Raw genomic sequence first — 23,569 nt, forward strand, 5'->3', positions numbered from 1 at the left:
TGGAATGTCTTAAAGAGTAGCATCTTAGAAAATAAAAGAATGTGATATAAGGATTAATGTCAGCAGATAATGTAATGTTTAACTAACTACTTCCTGAAAGTCACAGTTAAAAAATTTGGCTTTTTGTATTAAATACAGGCATGATCCCTTGATCTTCATGTCTAACATAACATCATCATACATTCAATTCTTATTCACTGATTATTTTAATTTATTTACTACATACATTTATATGCAGAGTAAGATGATATAAAATTTTTTTTTGCAATTTTGGCAAGTTTGTGTGACCTTATGCAAGTATCACTATTGCACAGTCATGTTTTAATCTCTGTCATAATGATCTGTCCCATCTATTCATGTGGTAAAATCTGGGTTAAGAATTTTGAAGAAACATCTATTAGTAAGGCAAGTAGGGCAAGAACACTTTTCACACCTGCAATTGTTGAAACTGTTAGAGTTCTGTTTTGCAGGATTCCCACCTGATTGGCTGGCCAGTCATTCAAGATCACTTAACATATTGTGTTCAAGTTTACAAAAAATATTATCAAAAGATTTAAATCTTCACCCAAATAAATTGTATTTTTTCAAGAATTGAAGGCTCAGAGCTTTAGAAATCATGAAAAGTTTTGTGAGATAATTTTAAATGAGATTGAAAACTACTAAAATCTTTCCAATTTATAGTGACACATTAATTAAATTTTTAGTTATATGGTTTTGCAAATAAAGAAATCTTCGGTACTATGGTTAGCTAAAAATTTAAAGTAGGTTCATGAGCAACCTTTTCCCACAGAAAAGCTAGCTGCTTGACCTGCTGTCTCATTCTAGAGATTTATTGGACTATATTTCTTTGAAGGTGAGAATGTTCATCCAGTAGCTATTATTGCAATCCTATATGGCAGTCTGATCAAAATATTTTTAATTAATCAGTTAGGACAGTTTGGTGGTTTACCTTGACTTAAAGAAGATGATGCACACTGCTCATGTCTATTGGTATAACACTGCAATAATTGTTTGGGAATTATGTCATCTTGAGAAATGGAGACATTCCATGACCAGTATGACCTTTGGATTTAAATGACTACTTTTTGTAGGATTTTTTAAAGAAGGTTCTACAACACTAAACTCTGTAGTATTAATGAACTTAAAAAGAACATTAGTGAAAAGATCACAAATATTACAATTGAAATGCTGCAGAAAGTTGTGAAAAACTTTAACAAAAGGCTTCAAAAATGTACGTTCACAAGGAGCGAATATTTGAATGAAATAATTTTTTAATTTAATTATTCTAAGATAGTTTGTAAATCAAATATTTTATTCTGATCTAAATAAAATTAATTAATCAAGGTAATCATTTTTTAGGTTTTCATTCTTCCCTTTTTAATTTTCCCATTTCTTTACCCACAGTCTATATATAATAATTACTTGTTTTGTATACATATACATATAATTTAATTGAATATGAAAAAATATTTTTCATATTTGAAAAATATGAAAAATGGGATATTTGGGGATAAAATCACTTATAAACATACTGAAATAGCAAGCGTAATAAAAAATTATTACTTTAAATAATATATCTTTTAAATTCATGGATTCTTCATTAGTTATAAAATACTATAATGTCAGGTGTTCTATAATGCATTACCAACTGATGTAAATGCATTTGATATGAAACATATTTTTATAAATCTGTGCATGAGCTATATATGTTGTGAATAATTAAGCAATTTACAGACAGTTTATCTGTAAATAGATGATGGTCCATGTTCAACATGATTCACATTGCTTGTGTTGATGAATCCTGAGTATCATCTGAGAGTTCAGTAATTAGCAAAACAGTGAAATGTCAATCGATCATTTCATTACATTCTCATGAATAAAATTAGAAATGCATTGGGTAGGGAGAAAGGTTCCCTGATATCTGTGAGCTGGTTCCATATTGTGTTCTTGATTCACTTTTTATTTTTGGCCAAAACAAAGACAAATGTGCTTCCTCAGCTACGCTGCTCACTTGTCTGGCTCCAGCAAATATTTCTTATTTAGCAAACTGAAAACAACTTTAAAAAGACCAACATTTTTAATGTCGGTCTTTTATATATGGTTTTATTAATATATAAATAAAAATTCACAAATGGATTGATGTGCAATCCTCTATAGGACTGTTCTCAGGTGTAACGATAATGCTGTGACTGGTAAAACATCTCAGAAGGGCCCCTTTCAAAAGACTTATTCAGAATATATAAGATTCACTTGGTTACAGATATGTTCAAAAAATGTGTAAAAAAAAGTTGGTAATTTTTTTAATAGACCTTATATATTATATGTTATCAAAAAAACTAATAATAAAACTGTGTTGTTTCATACTTGTTACCAATAATCCTTCTCTTTTCCAGTTGATAAAGCCAAAATATTGCCCCGCTTACTTTACCACTGCTTGCATAAGTTATCTGAGTTTGTAAAATGTGACGAGTTGAATCACTGTGTAATGAAGTTGCTGCATTTCCAAACGCTTGGATGAGAGATAGAGCTTTTTCTATTTTATTACCAACTTTGTTTCCACTCTAAGAAAAAATAACATAAAATAGGATTATTTTCAGAAATTAAGTAACTGTACTAAAAATAATGCCAAACTCACAATTATTTAATTGATAGCAATGAACAGTGCTTCAGGCTGGTAAATGTACCATCTACACATTTGGTGTAGCAGACTTTTGCTAGGATTTGTCACAGATCAGTACTATATCTGTGGTCCTGTACTGGTAACCTTTTTAGTGAGGTTCACTACTTGCAGGCATTGTACAGATGATTCAATTGCAGTGCTGTCTGTCTTTTAATAATGGTGCTTTTCTAATTGTTACTTGCAGATATCTACAATACTAGTATTAAGCATTATTATTCTTGAAGTGTAAAAGTACTTGTCTACCGGCTATATACCGGCATGGCAGGTCGGCCTACCGGTTAGCTCTTTTTGAGAGTTCTTTATTAATATTGCCCTTTTGGACACCATGTCAGACCCAGTTCGCCGCGACGTGGCGCCGGGTCCCTTCAGTATTCAGTGTGCTGTTACCTGACTGTTACCCGTGGAGTCCTTGGTGTCTCATCAGTGTCAACACACCGCAGCATGCTGGACCTCACCAGCAAGGCTGTCCACCCAGTCCTATTCTAGCCAAAACCTTGTCTTCTCTCATCGGAGTATTTCTGTAGAACAACTTGTCTAACAAAACTAGCAAAATTATTCCAGTTTGACTCGCTTCTTAGCATGTAGTCTATTGTTGTCTCTGGAGTTATACCTGTAAGTGCCTTACTATGTCTAAGTGTGTCCCACCTATTGCAGTATCTCATTGCAGTAGTTGCAAATTGGCTCTTCTCTCTTGCCTATTTTGTGCAGGTACAACAATTTTTCATTAATTTTTGCCAAATGGGTGCAATAATATCAGTTGCTAACATCTTTTTATAGTCACTAGTAGTACCGATCAGATAATTATTAACACACAAAAATGGTCACTGATGCAATAGAGTATTAATTAAGTTTTTCTTAAACGCACAGAAACGGTTACTGACATAATAGAGTATTACTCGTAATAAAAATTTTTCTGTAAAAAAATCTTTTTTGTACTTTTTTGTAAGAAGGATAAAGGATTTTATTTTCTGAGTCTAACCAATATCCTCTTTCATACAGCAGAATTTTTTTTGCTGGACTATATTTAAAAAAACACGAGCTGAAAAGATTTAAATAAAATAAAAAACCCAACTTCAAAAAATTCATTATTGTTAAAATTTATTACTAATAAAATTTTTTTTTTATATTTAGACTTCGAGGTTAATGCCAAGTTAAGAGTTAGTAAGGTTGGTATATTTTGGAATTTGGTCAAGATTTCAAAAAGACAAAGTTTTAACAATAGTTATTATTTTTTTAAATTTCAGTGTGGTTTTTGAAGTCTGGTATATTATTTATTTTAAAAGGTTATTTGGTTTTAGCTATTAGAATATACTATGCAGTTTATTTGTGAACAAGTATTTTTTTTAAACTTTTTTTTGAATTGATAAGAAATTTTTTAAGAAATGCTTTTCATTACTTTTTTATTATTATCAATTTATATAAAAGACTAGCTCCACATTGCAGCTTCACCCACAACATATGGTTATGTTTCCTGTAGTGGTCAATCATTTTACTTTATGTTTTTTAGTAAAGTACGTGGAGGTAGGTGCGGCCAGTCACACATACAGTAACAGTGACAGTGGCTGTATTGGTTGAGCCACAGCATTGTATAGCTTCACACCCCTTAAAAAAAAAAAAATTCAAAAAAGAACCTGAAAATGGTTTTTAAATATTTATCTGAAGAATATTTGCAAGCCCAAATTTACTGATTATCTTGTTTAGTACAGTTGGGATTGGGAAAATTTAAGTCATTGTTGAAAATTCTTTTTATCTCTCTTCACTCCCTTTCAGTTTGAATTACAAAAATCTAGAAATTGGTTTATTCACATGAAAATCACACACAAAAAATCAAGCTGATACCATCATTTGTAACTGAGAAATTAAAAAAAAAATAGTAAATTTCATTTTTAGTCCATTTTACCCCTTTAAACTTGGAATTTCAAAAAATCCTTTCTTTGTGTGCAGTTACACACTAAGAAGAACCTGTATACAAATTTTTATCAATTTATCTTAAGATAGTTTTTGCTTGGCACTGATTATGAATCACTCACGATATGTATGTTGTCTTCAATTTTAATAAGACCTCTATTGAAAATATCTTGGAAGCGGCTCGCTGTAAGAAAGGAGCATGAGAACTTAGTGACTCGATTGAGAAGTGCAGCACTATAATGGATTATTTATTATTTACATGTTTTAATAAATATTTTTTTACTTTTAGAAAACATTTCCGAATAACCATGATCAGTTAGATCTACAAGTGTACCTGATGAATGCAAAAGTTAGCCTTCAACCTAGTAACAAATACCCTGTTTGAATTTTGAAAATCAGACAATTTTTTTCATAGATATTATAAGAGCACCCCATTGCATCTCCCAAAACCAGGGGTACAGGACAAAACCCAGGGGTACCTCGGGGCATCCCCAGTTGGTCATCTCCCAGTTGATGGAGATGATTGGTCTAGCCTCTCACGAGGTGCTCAAATACTTCATCACTGTAGCTTCACATGCAGTCCCCACGGGAAGCCCATTATTGTTAAACAGAGATTTATTAAATTTATTTAATATTATTTTATTTAATGGAAATTTAATTTTATTATTTTTGTTATATTATTCATTTGAATCATTCAGTTCAAACGCAGCTCACACAGAAATATTTACAGTTCATTAATTCAATTCATTTAAGTTTGTGCTTCAACTGGCAAATTTCTACTACTACATATATATATTTTCAAGATGAAATATATCTAAAAACCTTCTCAATTATGCCAAGAGACATGGGTAAAAATTTAGTTGTGATTGATTAAGTAGTTTTTTTTGTTTATCCTGAACAAACAAACACCCTCTTCCTCTTGATATAATAGTATAGATTAACAATGTATCTTTTTTAAAAATAGATTTTCATCCATAAGATTACCTCAAAATCTGTATGAGGTGAAATCACCTAAGTTATTTCACTTAATATGTTTAATATTATTAAATAATACTACTACTATGCTTAATTTGCTAAATGTAGTATTTTTAATCTTACCCAGGTAATGTAATTGTAATTAAATACAGCAATATTTACATTTTTATTTTTTTATTTTTATATATCTCAACATTGACACATTGAAAACTAATCACTCGCAAAAAGGTAATTAAAATGTTTTATTGTTTAATGTTCATCCACCGTTTATTAATTATACTGCAAATATATATTTTTAATTCTGAAGATAATTATTTTTCAAAATTTTAATCAGTAGTAATTTTTATTTTTAAAAAGAATTGTATTCAATAATATTTTGTTGAAAGAATGGTTCAGTACCACACCATCCAATAAACTGAAAGAGTTAATATGGATCATTATTTCCATTTCTATAATGCATATGTACAAAATTCAAGAGTATTCTTAAAAAAATTAACTTTGAAATTACTATAAAAATTAAAATTTTAAAATGTATGCTTACAAGTCCTAGGAACAAAAGATGTTTGATAAGGTGCTTAAACTGTGTAGTTTTACCAGACATTGTTTCACCGGACAATACAATATGTTGTGGTTCATCATGATGCAACATGTCCTGATATGCACTGTCAGCTACACTATATATGTGAGGCTCATTATCTGATCTTGACTTAAACTGGTACTTCACATGATACTAAAAAAAAGTGAAAAAATGTAATAAATATAATAGTTATAAATTATAATTTTATGTTTTAATTACTGTAAAAATTAAACTAATTTAAAGGTTAACCATATAAAGGTTAGTTAAATTTCTAATAGCTTAATTACATTGAAAATATAGCAAAAAAAGATTGAATTTTAATTCACAAATAATTATAGCATACAAACTCCTAGTTGTAACTAATTCACCACATCAGGCATTTTTAATAACTTATTATTTAAATACATTTTAGTTTGTTTAGAAACAATACTTTCAAAAGTTTTTAACTACTAGATTTTTGATTTTTTCCTTTTCAACAATTTGACAGCGTCTATTAAGACCATATTATGCATACACAGTAGGTGTGTGAGTTCAAGAACTACATTTTTCTGTAGTCAGTACAAGTTGCGCCGTCTCTCGGACAGCCAAGGAACTATGTAGTACGATGTCGGACGAGTGTGTACACAATTTAATAACGTTTTGTCACTCCAGTCTCGTGTTATATTCGGCAGCGTGTTAATGAGACCGTGTGCGAGCTCGTGACATGGAACAGAGAAGCGCGATAAAATTTTGTGTTCGACTTAAAAAAATGTTTCGTTGAAACTTATTCTATGATACAGCAAGCATTCGGTGATGAAAAAAATGTTTCGTTGAAACTTATTCTATGATACAGCAAGCATTCGGTGATGAAGCCGCATCTCGTAGTACTGCATACGCATGATGGAAGCGGTTTAAAGACGATAGAGAGTTGATAGATGACGACGAGCGAAGCAGGAGGCTGTCAACAGCTGTTCACGACGAAAACGCGCTCCTGCTCGAACAATCTCATCTTACCCTTCGGGCCATAGCAGAAGAGCTAAACATTGGTAAAAACACGGTACGTATAATTCTAACCAAAAAACAAACCGCCGAAAGGTGTGCTCTCGTTTCGTTTCACACTTCCTGACCGAAGGTTAAAAACAGGTGTGTCTTTCTTGCGCTCAAGACTTCGTTGAAATTGCCGATAGCGACTCGAATTTTTTGCAAGCAATTGTAACTGGGGATGAAAGCTGATTCTTCATGTATGATCCACAAACGGATTGTCAATCCGCTGCTTGATTGAGACTTGGGGCACAAAGGCTTGAAAGCCAGGCAACAAAAATCAAATGTGAAAACGATGCTGATTGCATTCTTCGACTCAAAGAGCCTGACTCATCATGAATTTGTTCCAGCTGGTCAAACCGTGAATTTTAAATTCTATTTGGAAGTAATGACAGGCCTGATGCGTCGAATTCGGCCCGAGTACCGGGATGCGGGCAGTTGGACTCTAGCACGACAGTGCCTCAGCACACATGGCAACAGTTTTAATACGTTATTACGTCGCACATGAAATCGCCGTCTTATCCCACCCGACTCGGCTCCAGCAGACTATTCTCTGTTCCCGAAACTCAAGTTTAAGATGAGAAGCCGCTTTTTCGACGACATTCCGGGCATCCAAAGGGCTTGCACTGAGCAGTTAAAGACGATCCCACAAAGTGATTTCTCTAGAGCGTTTGACGGGCTCTACCGGCGCTGCAACGAGTGTATAACTAGAGAAGGGTTCTACGTAGAGGGCTGATGTGGGTAAATTCGTTTATATTTAAATCTGTATTTTTATTTAATTTAGTTCGGGAACTTTTCAGATGTACTGTGTACTGTAGATATCTGAACTAGTATCATTATTCCCCTAGTTGCAATAAAAAATGTACGAGTTCTTCACTATAAATACTCAAAATAAAAACACAGCTGTAATGACCTAATTTTACCTTCGATAATATGATCTAATGTAGCTCTGTGGCTCCACGGTCATTTTCCATTGGATTTTTCTAATTTCACATTATTCTATTTCAGCTTATATCCAACCTCTTCCATTTTTTCTCTAGTATCAGCTCTGTGTCTGGTCATGGGTAACTCTGCACTCCATAATTTTGTGTAAATTTTTTTCTACTCTGAATTCTTCCTAATACCTTCTGCATCTCCTGAAACATTCTGAGTAACTTCTTTTGTGATTTAAAAAAGGGTTTGCCAAATTTTTAGTTTACATTGAGCAAAATTCTAAAGCTCATTTTCGTTTCTTTGATCTAGTTTACATCTATGATTCTCAGCTACTTCTCTTCCTCTCTTTCTTATGTTATGGTATTTCAGTCTCTCATTTAAATCAGATTTTCATCACCTTTACATTCTTAATTAATTTTTGAACAGGCGCTCATAATGCAGTTGCACCAGCAGGCACATGTTGTACATTTTATGACCAACGTAGGAAACTATATTTTAAGTAAAACATTGAAGAATTCCTTTTTGAAATTTCTTTATGTAAATAATAAAATTAATTATAATATTTTTGTTGAAATAGGCTGAAAACTGACAGAATTTTTTAATTATACAGAACATAAAAAATAAGTTTTGTATTCTTACGTTTATCGCATTACTCGGATTGTTAATTAAACACAAAAATCGTTTATTTAGCTCTTTAAATTATTACAACTACAACATATTTATAAAAATTATCTATATTTTTACTCAGAGTCGGCAATTGTGAACACGATTGTTTTTTGCAGGTAAATGAATTACATTTAGTACATTTCATTGAAAGCTTTTCAACAGCACAAAGATTCAACCCATAAAACTCCTCGTTTTATGGGTTGTTGTTCATGGGGTTCTTCTAGAACATTTTGTGCATAATTAGCTTTCAGAAACGCAGAAATGTCGTTTGGAAGTGAAAAAATTTTAGCTTGTTATATGTTGCGTTTGTTAATAACAGTGATATTTTTTTCCAAAAATTCTTCGTTTCTTTTTGTCAACCAAATTTTGAAGCAGTACAATTTTGTAATTCTTGACACCGAATAGGAGGCACACAATTTGTCCCTAGTATCCATATCACCTTTTGTATTATTTTAACCGTTTATAATTTCTCATTTTTTATTTTTTACTGCAGTGTCAAGCATAATAGATAATAATATTACCGCATTATTTTACGAGTTACATGTGAAAGTAGAACTTTGTCTGGTTGATAACCTTATATTAAGGAACTAACTTCTCTGGTTTTGCTAGGCATACATTCTAGCGGAATTTCTGGTTTGCTTTTCCGTAGAGTTCCCAAAAGAGTTAGATTCTTCGTCAGTAAACACTCTGCAAACATTACGCTGGTATAATAATTATCTGTTGTAATATCCCGTTTTGTGTTTTCAATTGGTGAACTAGTCTTTTCACCATATGAAACTGTTATACGATCCATCTGGCTTTTCCACAGTAAATTTCGATTTCGTACGTATAAAATGTTTTTGCATTGCACAATGCAAATCTTTTCATTCCGTATTTTGCAGGCTTATTAGACAAATATTGTATCCAGGAACGACCACGGAATGTGTGCAGCATTCCATAGATTGTCACATACTCGCTTAGTGAAAAGCATGCGTTACTGTTTGAGACAAATTGATCATAAAAGAAAAATTGATGCGAATTGGTACTAATTTATATCAGTTTTACGTTTTTAAGTCGGATTGTTCTGCCATTAAAACGCAAACTACGATGTAAAATCAAAACTTTTTTATAGCTCATGGTTGCACGAAAAAGCTCAATTCCAGTTCCATCACTTGCCCATAATTCAAGAACATTTGTGTAGTCACCTCTTTTTGTCCGTATTAAAAAAAAATCCAAAGAAAGCCATTACTTCAGCCCAGGTGATATCCTTGGAATCTCTCTCCCATGAATTCTTTTTCCCTCTATGATTAGAAATGTGCTGATTTGTGTATTTTACAGCTTCATCTATCATACCAATAGTTATTATTTTCATAAGCATTACATTCATTTTCAATATTTCTAGTACTCTGTTTCAAGCCTGGAAGCACTTGCACTATGTTTTTTGATTTAGTCTTTGAATGTTTCGATAATTCTGTTTTTTGCCAGATACTCATTTCCTCTTTGCCAAAATAGAAAGCGTCGGAATATAAATCAGTATCAGAACCTTCTTGTTCTGATTCAGTATCATGAACACTTTCCTGTATTTCTTCTTCACTTAGATCATTGTCGCTATCACTTTCATTTCATTCTTCATCAGAAAGTTCTTGAAGAATATTCAAAATTTCATTAATTTCCATTTTTTCTTCAGATACTATTACAAAATTACACTCTCACAATTAACCTATAAAGAAACTAACAAAACGAATGAAAAAATGTTATAAAAACTAAATTCAATGTTAAATAAAATATATCAATTGTTAGCACAACCGAGCGCAGCGCAAAATTTATGACACGATAGACACGTATTTGATTAGTGTGTAATAAAATTAACCAAACATACGAGGCAAGGCTGATAAATTTTGCACACTAGCGTGCTGTACGGAGACAAAAGGTATTATTGAGTTGGGCGTGGCAGCATATAATAAAAAAAACCTCTACAAACCTGCGATAATGCATTGATATCCGTCTACAGGTTTGTTTTCAGTAGCAGTTAAAATGGAGTCAAGTACGGTCAATATGTCAACACGGTTAAAACAGCACGCAGTGATAGAATTTTTAACAGCAGAAAATGTGAATCCTACGAATATTTTTCATCGTTTAAAAGCGGCTTACGGTAGTAAAACTGTTGACAGGAGTACTGTGAATAGATGGGGGTTGAAATTTCGCGAATGTAAAGCTGGTAAGGCAACAATTGAGGATGCACTTCGCATCGGACGACCAGTTTCTGTAACTGACGAAAAACATCGAACGGAGGTGGACGATTTGCTTCAAAGTGACTGGCGAATCACCCAGCAACGCATCGATAATCAGTTAAGCATATCTAAAGAACGAATAGGCCATATTACCGAGCAACTGGGCTATCGTAAAATCTGTGCGCTACCGCGCAATCCGACAGACGAACAGAAGCAGCGTCGTATCGAATGTTGCGAAGAACTTTTATAGGGCTATCGTGCCAAAGGAAACGACTTCCTTTTCAATGTTGTGACCGAGTTGAGAGTTGAGTACATCATTACGACCCGGAAGAAAAAAGGCAAAGCATGGAATACAGACATTACCGAATCGCCAAAACCCCAAAAATTCAAAACTAAAGCTTCAACGAAGAAAATCCTTTTGACGGTGTTTTGAGACGCCAAACACGTTTATGTGACTGAGTATCTTGAACATGGGACGACTGTCAAATTCAAACGGTACATTGAGACGTTAAGACACCTCAGACGACGAGTATGCCGCGTTCGAAAGACCACTATGCTCATAATCTTGCAACATGATAATGCGCGACCTTATACATTGCACGCCACTACAGAGGTTCTGCACAAGCTGAAGTTTGAGCCTATTCCGCATTCGCCATATTCGTCGGATTTGGCTCCGTGCAACTTTCACTTCTTCCCTCATCACAAGAGAGATCTGAAAAGTAATCATATTACACCACCGATGATGAGGTGAAGGAAGTTGTGGCCACTTGGATCCAAGAAAGACTGCCAGAATGTTTCAGTAACGGAATGCATAAACTTGTCACTGGTTGGGAAAAGTGTGTCAGTGTAAACGTAGATTATATTGAAAAATAAATACTCCTTTTTTAAGCTAAGTTATTGTACTTTTATTCATTTTTTAATTTCCTTCCAATATCTCTTTTCATTCCCATGCTACGCAAAATTTATCAGCCGAGCAGAGGCTCGGCTGATAATGACATCAACAGTTACTGATGGGTACTGCTTAAAATGTATGAAAGGAACAACTTAAGTGGTTACATCATCAAGAGTGATGACTAATTGGTAATTAACAATAAATTGAAAATGTTGTATATTTTGTGATGGCGTTCCTGCTTGAAGGTTAAGTTACCTATTTGATTGTACTTATTTTTTACCTCTTAATCTTCCACAGGACAAAAGTTTGAAGTACACTCACTGACTTGGGCTTTAAATCTATCTTGACTGAATTATTTCCCTAGTTATTCTGACTGGTGTTTCTACTATTATATTTAATTAACCTTTAATCTCCTGAACAAAAATTATATCTTCTTTCCTTGCTAATCCTACTACATCTAATCTTAACATATTTATTTCTTTTATAAAATCATCTTCTCAAGTTAATTTAAAATTCAGGCAATCTATGTAGTGACTTGAGGGATATCATGATTCTAATATTTTTCATTAACCTCCTTTTGTCTGTGATTTCTTATGCGCTTGATGATTTTCCTACTCAGAGGTTTAGTTAAAGGATTCTTATGGATTTGGAATAATTTATCATAGAAAATGTCATCTACTTTGCGTAAAATGACAAAACAAATTTAATTTTATAATTAATACTTTATAAAAATTCTCCCTACTGAACTCTTGTAAGAGGGTCATCAGACATAGAAGAAGTCAAGTGCAAAAAGAGGTCATCAAGAAATATACTTCAGTTATGCAGAAAGTACTGCTGCAGCAGTTTTCCATTTCTTTCATTTGTTCAGTATTCAAAGCCTAGAAGATGTTAGAAATTCAGATTCTGTTAATGTGTTGCACCAGTCATCAGTTAGTTAGCAACCTTAGCTACTTCCCCACTGTAAGAACTATTGCTTATTCAGGTTACTCTGTATATACCAACTTATTACAGGAGCACTAATACAGCTCTCTTTTCTCAAACAATTAGAAAATATAACTATATGTTATAATATTGTTCATAACCATCTAGAGCTAATGAATTACATTGTAAAATCATTGAGTTAAACGTTAATTAAACTATAATATTAATATTGATAGTACCTCAGGTCCATAAATATCCTTTGATTCATATGGATTTATAAACAAAAGAATATCTCCAATGAATGAATAATATTTTTCCATCTTTATTCGTTCTTCTAATTCAGAAAGTATAGTTTCCTCATTTATTTTTTCAAGGGCAGCTAAATCTTCAACTCTTAATACTTTTGGTTCTTGCCCCTCCTTTTCCTACAATTAACAAAAAATTAGACATTTGACAATATAAAAACAAAAGAAAAAGAGGTACTTTTAATTATTTTGTAATATGAATTTAAAAGAAAATAATGATAGAGAAGATATGATGAGAAAAATTACTATGAAGAGGTCTCCTTCAAAACAAGACTTCAGGTATAGCAAAGATAATGTAAAAGTAGGGTATAAGTGTAGGAACAGAAGAGTGGAACCATAAATGGAATAACAACCATAGTGGATACAAATTCTACTGTGGTATGAAACCCTATTCAAAACATAATGAAAAATTGTATTATATGAAAAAACCCAAACTTGGCTGTGATTTGAGGCACTTGTAAATTGATAACAATGATCATTATAAAAGAGCAGAATGTAGTTAGATGTTAAGATTAAATGAAAGTGATGTAAGGCTAACTATTGTAATTCAGAAGAGATTTAAAAACTGTTTGAAAAATGCAAAGCCTATCCAGGGATTAATAATTACTTAAATATTATTGATTGCTAATTTACTTATTGATGTGTGTTTCAAAATGCTTTATAACCACTGAATAGAAAAGAAGACAGATGCTGTGGTTAACAATCAATAATAATTGAAGTAGATAGCATTTTCATCAGTGGGACTAATGTCACTAATGATGATCTTAAATATTCAGTGAAATTAGCATTAATGATGGTACAAAATTATTTGAAAATGTTTTACGTAACTAAAAAGGTTCATTAACTTTAAATCTGTTTCCTTTGTTATTATAAATAAACAATACTGAATCACCTTCAATATTACCCATCACGAATAATAAAAATTTGTTTCTCTGTTTTATTTATTGATTGTGTTACACTTACAGCCCAAAGCATCTTTAGTAGATACTGTAATTTTTCTGATCATCTATGTGGTAATTGACAATATTGAACGGCAGTTTCTTCAGACAGATTAAGATGCTATTTAAATGTAGTTTAACTGAATGACAATATGGAATATATAAAGTAGCACTTTCTATTGCACTAGGAAATTTAGAAATTACAATAGATATTAAATGTTACATACCTTCAGGAGTCCTTTTTTAATTTGCACTTCAGGAATTCGACTTCTTATTACATCAGGTGTGACAGAACCAAGGAGGACCTTCAGTTCAGCACTCAACTGAAATAAAAATTAGAAGATATATGATATAGAACTGTAATTTAAACAAATTACTAATTACATGAACACTAAAAGTGTAATATAATAATTATCTATTTTCTGATTCATGTCAAACCAACTTAAAATGAAACATTGTTAGCAAGTAATAAGATTTAATGAGAGTCCCAGAGTATATAATTAAGATTAAGTGTTAGAAATTGATAACCTCATTACAATACATTATATTATCATTTCTTACAATAATATTATTATTTTTTATATCAGATTTCTTAGCAATGAGAGTAAAATAAATATTTTAAGCTATGTATAAAAAAGGCAGTTTTATTTAATGCATCCTTTTAAAAATGAAGTTTTTCAATAAATAAACTATTTCAAGTCGCTGTAATGAAAGACGAATTACACCACCAAACTGGTATACTTATATTATATACTTTGGGTTACCGGGGCAACACTTTCCTGTGTAACTAATTAACGACAGACAGTGTTATGTGAAGAAATAATGATAAGGGAATTGACAATCTTTTACAGAAATTCTTCTTTTAATATGTGTACAAAATGCAAGGTTTATTTTTATGTGTGCTAGATACCACAATTTAACTTTTGTAGACAATCTAACAAGAGACATAAGTCACTCAAAAATGGCGTAGCCATTCCCACACTAAAAACTATTGTTCGCCCAATATATTACAATCAAATTAAATGTTATTTGGCATAAACTTTAATTTTTTTTTTTTTTTTTTTTTTTTTTTTGTCTTCAGTCAATTGACTGGTTTGATGCAGCTCTCCAAGATTCCCTATCTAGTGCTAGTCGTTTCATTTCAGTATACCCTCTACATCCTACATCCCCAACAATTTGTTTTACATACTCCAAACGTGGCCTGCCTACACAATTTTTTCCTTCTACCTGTCCTTCCAATATTAAAGCGACTATTCCAGGATGCCTTAGTATGTGGCATATAAGTCTGTCTCTTCTTTTAACTATATTTTTCCAAATGCTTCTTTCTTCATCTATTTGCCGCAATACCTCTTCATTTGTCACTTTATCCACCCATCTGATTTTTAACATTCTCCTATAGCACCACATTTCAAAAGCTTCTAATCTTTTCTTCTCAGATACTCCGATTGTCCAAGTTTCACTTCCATATAAAGCGACACTCCAAACATACACTTTCAAAAATCTTTTCCTGACATTTAAATTAATTTTTGATGTAAACAAATTATATTTCTTACTGAAGGCTCGTTTAGCTTGTGCTATTCGGCATTTTATATCGCTCCTGCTTCGTCCATCTTTAGTAATTTTACTTCCCAAATAACAAAATTCTTCTACCTCCATAATCTTTTCTCCTCCTATTTTCACATTCAGTGGTCCATCTTTGTTATTTCTACTACATTTCATTACTTTTGTTTTGTTCTTGTTTATTTTCATGCGATAGTTCTTGCGTAAGACTTCATCTATGCCGTTCATTGTTTCTTCTAAATCCTTTTTACTCTCGGCTAGAATTACTATATCATCAGCAAATCGTAGCATCTTTATCTTTTCACCTTGTACTGTTACTCCGAATCCAAATTGTTCTTTAACATCATTAACTGCTAGTTCCATGTAAAGATTAAAAAGTAACGGAGATAGGGAACATCCTTGTCGGACTCCCTTTCTTATTAGGGCTTCTTTCTTATGTTCTTCAATTGTTATTGTTGCTGTTTGGTTCCTGTACATGTTAGCAATTGTTCTTCTATCTCTGTATTTGAACCCTAATTTTTTTAAAATGCTGAACATTTTATTCCAATCTACGTTATCGAAAGCCTTTTCTAGGTCTATAAACGCCAAGTATGTAGGTTTGTTTTTCTTTAATCTTCCTTCTACTATTAATCTGAGGCCTAAAATTGCTTCCCTTGTCCCTATACTTTTCCTGAAACCAAATTGGTCTTCTCCTAACACTTCTTCCACTCTCCTCTCAATTCTTCTGTATAAAATTCTAGTTAAGATTTTTGATGCATGACTAGTTAAACTAATTGTTCTATATTCTTCACATTTATCTGCTCCTGCTTTCTTTGGTATCATAACTATAACACTTTTTTTGAAGTCTGACGGAAATTCCCCTTTTTCATAAATATTACACACCAGTTTGTATAATCTATCAATCGCTTCCTTACCTGCACTGCGCAGTAATTCTACAGGTATTCCGTCTATTCCAGGAGCCTTTCTGCCATTTAAATCTTTTAATGCTCTCTTAAATTCAGATCTCAGTATTGTTTCTCCCATTTCATCCTCCTCAACTTCCTCTTCTTCCTCTATAAAACCATTTTCTAATTCATTTCCTCTGTATAACTCTTCAATATATTCCACCCATCTATCGACTTTACCTTTAGTATTATATATTGGTGTACCATCTTTGTTTAAAACATTATTAGATTTTAATTTATGTACCCCAAAATTTTCCTTAACTTTCCTGTATGCTCCGTCTATTTTACCAATGTTTATTTCTCTTTCCACTTCAGAACACTTTTCTTTAATCCACTCTTCTTTCGCCAGTTTGCACTTCCTATTTATAGCATTTCTTAATTGCCGATAGTTCCTTTTACTTTCTTCATCATTAGCATTCTTATATTTTCTACGTTCATCCATCAGCTGCAATATATCGTCTGAAACCCAAGGTTTTCTACCAGTTCTCTTTATTCCGCCTAAGTTTGCTTCTGCTGATTTAAGAATTTCCTTTTTAACATTCTCCCATTCTTCTTCTACATTTTCTACCTTATCTTTTTTACTCAGACCTCTTGCGATGTCCTCCTCAAAAATCTTCTTTACCTCCTCTTCCTCAAGCTTCTCTAAATTCCACCGATTCATCTGACAACTTTTCTTCAGGTTTTTAAACCCCAATCTACATTTCATTATCACCAAATTATGGTCGCTATCAATGTCTGCTCCAGGGTAAGTTTTGCAGTCAACGAGTTGATTTCTAAATCTTTGCTTAACCATGATATAATCTATCTGATACCTTGCAGTATCGCCTGGCTTTTTCCAAGTGTATATTCTTCTATTATGATTTTTAAATTGGGTGTTGGCAATTACTAAATTATACTTCGTGCAAAACTCTATAAGTCGGTCCCCTCTTTCATTCCTTCTGCCCAGCCCGTATTCACCCACTATATTTCCTTCCTTGCCTTTTCCAATGCTTGCATTCCAATCTCCAACTATTATTAAATTTTCATCTCCTTTTACGTGTTTAATTGCTTCATCAATCTCTTCGTATACACACTCTACCTCATCATCATCATGGGCGCTTGTAGGCATATAAACGTTAACAATCGTTGTCGGTTTAGGTTTTGATTTTATCCTTATTACAATGATTCTATCGCTATGCGTTTTGAAATACTCCACTCTCCTCCCTATCTTCTTGTTCATCACGAAACCTACTCCTGCCTGCCCATTATTTGACGCTGAGTTAATTACTCTAAAATCACCTGACCAAAAGTCGCCTTCCTCTTCCCACCGAACCTCACTAATTCCTATTATATCCACATTCACCCTATCCATTTCCCTTTTTAAATTTTCTAGCCTACCAACCTTTTTTAAGCTTCTAACATTCCACGCTCCGACTCGTAGAATGTTATTTTTTAATTTTCTGGTGACCCCTTCCTTAGTAGTCCCCACCCGGAGATCCGAACGGGGGACTATTTTACCTCCGGAATATTTTACCAAGGAAGGCGCCTCCATTATTGCTATGTGAAAATGCAGAGAGCCACATTTTCTTGGAAAAAAAGCAGCTGTAGTTTTCCATTGCTTTCAGCTGCGCAGTACTCAGAGGACTGAGTGATGTTGATACGGCCGTTTAAGTCATTGTGACTCACGCCCCTAACAACTACTGAAAGAGCTGCTGCCCTCTTTCAGGAACCATTCCTTAGTCTGGCTCTCAACAGATACCTCTCCGATATGGTTGCACCTTCGGTCCAGCTACTCTGTATCCCTGAGCACTCAAGCCCCCTCACCAACGGCAAGGTCTCATGATTCATAGAGGAGGAAACTTTAATAATATCTAAAAAATGGGCTATCATATTTTCATGAAAATTACATAACAATTTAGTTATAACTGTGGTTTTCATTCAATAAGCTAGATATTTTATTACAGAAGTTTTTTATAAATAAGAAAAAATTATTTTTTAGAGGTATGATTCTTAAAACCTTAATTTGAGAGATTATAACTCATAAATCCATAATCAGATGTTTCAAATTATGAAGCATATTCATCATAGGGTTTTATTTTAATGGATATACTGAACCACAAATTATGAATTTTTGTATATTAACACTATTACGTATTTTTTTATATTTTTTTTTTTATGAAAGTATATTTTATATAAAGATAGATAAAAAATGAGGGATGCAATGCTTCATTATGATTTAAGTACTATAAATTATGGTTTAAAATTAAATTATGATGAGGATTTATTTTTTTATTTTTTATTTAGTAGAGGGCAAAAGTTGTCAAATTATTATAGGCTTTTATATCAAAAAGGAATTTAGCAGCACTGAGCCCTTTATTTACCATATTAATAAAAAAATATGTAACATGGTATTTATTCATCATGATGTCAGTTTAATATATAATATTGATTTCATAATGAAGTCAACAAATTATGTCCCATTTTTCTGGAAGCAAGAGTTTATACATATATCTTCAAAGTAATTTGAAATTAATTCAATAATTAATTTAATTAATTAATTATTTCATTAATTAATTCATTAAGTCATTAATTAATTCATAGTAATTTGAAATTTAACAGATCCATCTAAAACACTCTAATGAATAATACTTCAAATTCTAAACAATCTCTAAAAACTGATTCTATTTGGATTTTCCTAAACATTTTTTTTAAAATGCATCTGAAAAATTAAAAAAAAAAAAAAAAACTCAGAAACGGGTGAACTGAAAACATTTTTTAATAGAAATCTCAGTCCACTTCAAAAATATTTATGCTCACAAATTATTATTCAATTTATTTTAAATTAACAATTTAATATCAAATACTAATATTTCATTTAAATAATATTAATATTTAAATTAATGAATATTTAATTGGATAGTAGAGAATGTAAAGCATGAAGTAGTTTTCCTCATGAAGTAGTCTTCTTCAATGAATGTATCCTATAAGTGATAGCTTCTCTCTTTTTAGGTACATTAGTAATTAAGTATAATATAAACACCAAAGTGCAAACAATTTATTCGCAAAGTATTTCTGATTGTCACTTTCACTTTCTTACATAGTATACCTTTAAATAATAATTAAAATTTACTTCTTTCCCAACAAGTTAGTCACTTTGTTTCTAGCTGTTTAAAGTAATTTTTAGCCAAGTAGTATCTGTAGGCAATTTTTTGTCAGTGAAAGTGTAATATTTTCCAAGAACATTATTATTATTATTAGTAAAAAGTCAGTATAAAATACATAAAAGAAAACTACCAGACTTTAATAATGTTTTTATTTAGTAAGCCAAGTACACCAGTAAAGTTTTACAGTCAAGAACTCCATGTAAAAGACACAATGTTATATTGGATTATTCATAAACTTTTCAACATTTTACAGTAAAAATATGCTAAAAATATTTTTTTATAAAAATGTAAGTTAATAGAGTGTTTAATATCTTACATGGAAATCATTTTCTGGTAACTGAGTAAGAAATGGATGCTCCAGCATTTCAACCATACATGGACGATGTTCAGGATTTTTTTCTAAACATCTGAAAAAAATTTACAAATTATTCATTATCATGATTAGAAAATTATACTATTGAATTGATAGTAGCTGGAATTAAATCGCAACATTCTGCTCTTAATAAAAAAAAACCATTAGGAAGCGGTAAAAAATTAGGAAGAAGAACTTTGAAAACTTCTTAATATAGTAGATATTAATAAGAATAAAACTAAAATTAAGTTCCCCAAGGAAAGATCCATCTATAGTTGCAGGAATAATTCCTTGCAGCAGAGATTTAAAATAAAATAGTAAGGAAAGCTTTTTTTTTTTAATTTTGTTAACTAGAATAAATTTTTTTTATCCAATAGATAGCCATTAATTTGGCTTTTTGTGCAACCCCTGGAATGAAAACACTGTTCCCAAAAAGTGCTACAAACAGTCATCATCTCACTGAGCAGCTGCCTCATTAGTGGCCAAAAGATGGCAATACAGGACATACTAATAGCCAGGACAACAGATAATATAATTTAATAATTTATCAGACAAATTGATATTTGCAATGAATATACAGTAATGTAAACAATGTGAAATAACTATACTAAAAAATAACATTAAAAAAACTTGATAATGAAATGAAATGTTTAACTAAAATATAAAGATAAATATATATGACCAAATGCAGGAAAAGGGACCTTTTCTTCACCAGGCAGATTCTCAATACAGCTGTCTTTAGTGATTCAGATAAAAAAATGCAGTTTTTAGGTTATTGCAGAAATCGCTACCTATAATCATTCTAAATAACTATAATCTAAATTATTCAATGTATTACAGTGTTAGATAGTGTAAAATGTTACTTTTGTGAACCCTTACACCAGACACAAAAGGGACGTTAACTTCACTCATTTGATTTACATAGATGAAGAGAAGGTTCCTTTTAGCTGCTTTGAATAAAATACCCTTTTTAAGAATAGGTGTTTTATTTTAATTTATTTCTATTTTTTTTTTAAATCTGCAATTTACAAGAAGTACAAAAATATTTGTCAGCAGGCAAGTGAGCAGAGTGGAGGATACACTTCATTTTTAGATAGATGGAGGAATTTCTGTCCTGACATTGTAATAAGGTGTCCACAAACTGACCTATGTGAATTTTGTTGGAAAAGCATGATTTTATTTGGTAAACTTAGTGATCACATTGAAGTTAAGAAAGAAGCCTACTAAATAAATTCCAGGACCACATTGATATTGTATTTGTTGAAAGGATACTTTATAAATCAGTCATTAAAACTACTTTGAGTTAAACCCATGGTTAAAGTATGGAATTACTAATCAAGAAAGATAATGACAGAAAGGTTATACCCAATTTATATGACGGTATGCACTACAAGTTCATAGACTCCATGATTCCCTTCAACCTGGACACTATAAAATTTGATTGTTTGGAATCATGAATGATACTAAAAAAATACAACATAATTTTTTAATTCCTGAGGCAGTTAACACTTCCAAAGGTTCAAACACTGTGGTAATCTGTCTGCATCAGTATTTAGAGCATCATTGTCTTGGGAGAAACATCTCTATATAAATGCTGACAATTATATGACTCATAATAAAAATAACGTTCCGACATCATATTTAGTTTGGAGAGTAATTAATAATTTAAATGAAACCATTATGTTATTTTTGCCTGTAGGCTACACAAACAGAAGTTTCTTGTGATTGGGCATTTGGCCTGGTGAAACAGAAATTTCATAAAGGAAAAGCCATTTCACTGGCACACCTAGCAGAAATTGTATCAAATTCTATCCCATCAGGTTTAAACCAACCTGTAATCACAGGAAATGAAAGTGAAGTTAATTTTGTTAGAGTTTATGACTGGCTTACATACTTTAGAAAGAAAGAGTGAAAAATTATAAAAAATATCTCTCTATTTCTGTTTTTCTTATGAAAACAATGGAGTAGTTTCTATAAAGAAGTTAGTAGAATCTTCTCCTGTATAACAAATTGTGACAACTGAGACTGAGCCTCAAGTGAACTTCCCTGGAGTCGTTTCATCAACAGGATTTTCTTACAAAAGAAAAAAGTATCTTTTTGATAAAAGTTGTATTGAGATGAAGATTTTAGAGATAAATTATGGACTGAGCCTGTGTCTCCACCTCTTGTTGAAACCACAGAACCATCAATTGCAACTGCTGAAATTCAGATACAAGAAGAAGATACAACTTCTGCATCCCCACCTCAAAAGTGCTAACAATGCAAAAAAATAATTGTTAATATTAATTTGTAAAAATAATCTTTTTCTTAAAAATCAATTGTTTAAAGTATTAGCACTCAGGTTGTAAATACTAGTTTAACATAAATTCAATCTCTAAATTAAAGACTATTACTATTATTTATTACAACCGCAAGCAGTTTTTGTTGTAATATGCCTACAACAAAATATTTTTTGCAGCTTCAAATGTATGAACCGCAAGTAAATTTTGATAACATCTGAGATCAGTACAAAATTTTCATTCAAATGATTGCAGTTGCTTATGTTCCTGATGGTGAATAATGTTTTTATTTTATACCCCTCTGAATACTGCAAAATTTTAGCAAGCTTTTTCTGAAAACACACTTTTTGTAATTGTAAATTCAATTGGTTTACTTTAACAATTTTTTGAACTTCTCAACAAATATTATATAAAATTGTTTAGAATTTTGTATTCTTTCCAGAGATTTTAATAACTCAAATATGACCCAGGTGAAGATAAGGTCCCTTATCCCACGTTTGGCCACATTTAAAAACTGCTCACTATATGTCAGGCAACATAAGAAAACATATACTTAAAATCTGAAATCCTAATTGTAAAACTGAATTAATGTTGATCTTAAAAAATACTGAATGTAGAATATAGTAAAAGTAAACTGGTTAGGAGAAGACAGTATTCAACTGAAGGAAGGGACCATTTTAGGATAATGGAAGGCAATGTAAATATGTTATGATACTATTTTGAAGTACCTGCAAATAAATGTTAATAAGTGAAGGATACTTGTTTGTTTTACCTTTCTTTCTTTTTTCCTGTTTAGCCTCCGGTAACTACCGTTTAGATAATACTTCAGAGGATGAGTGTGAATGAAATCACTTATTCTTACTAAATTAAGGGGGTTGTAATAACTTGTTGTTGAAACTAGCAGTTGTAAATTTAGCTTCTATTGAATGGATATCTATTGTACTTACATTTATAACAGTAGGTACAATTTATTTTTTTCTAGTATAATTTTTTAATAACTTCACAACAAAAGTTTTTAGATAATCCGGTCAATAATGACATAAAAATAGAAATTTCTACAGTAGGTCAAATTGTTTTAAAATTTTCTTCTTTTGTCTAATTTTGTAGTTACAAGCTATGAATAATTGTCTAAGTTGCTGACCTTGAAAAGCCAGATGCAGTACAATTTATAATAAAAAAATATATTTAATAACAATAAATCTTACACCTACATTAAGACCCTTAACACAATTCAGTAGGAAAGACACAAATAGTTGATACAATGGT

General features: G+C 31.7%; 1 protein-coding gene across 1 annotated transcript in view; it reads right to left on the minus strand.

Moving 5' to 3' along the window:
- The window catches only part of ninaC (STKc_myosinIII_N_like and MYSc_Myo21 domain-containing protein ninaC), a 105,933-nt gene that overhangs the window by 53,758 nt on the left and 28,606 nt on the right, over positions 1-23,569 (minus strand). Inside the window, exons 8-12 of the mRNA XM_075357031.1 lie at positions 19,989-20,079; positions 14,253-14,348; positions 13,022-13,207; positions 6,105-6,293; positions 2,365-2,561 (exon numbers count right to left, since the gene is read on the minus strand). Coding sequence (XP_075213146.1) covers positions 2,365-2,561; positions 6,105-6,293; positions 13,022-13,207; positions 14,253-14,348; positions 19,989-20,079 — 759 coding nt within the window. The remainder of the gene's footprint in view (positions 1-2,364; positions 2,562-6,104; positions 6,294-13,021; positions 13,208-14,252; positions 14,349-19,988; positions 20,080-23,569) is intronic.

This window comes from Lycorma delicatula, chromosome 2 (assembly GCF_047948215.1).
Source record: "Lycorma delicatula isolate Av1 chromosome 2, ASM4794821v1, whole genome shotgun sequence".
Classification (NCBI taxonomy): domain Eukaryota; kingdom Metazoa; phylum Arthropoda; class Insecta; order Hemiptera; family Fulgoridae; genus Lycorma; species Lycorma delicatula.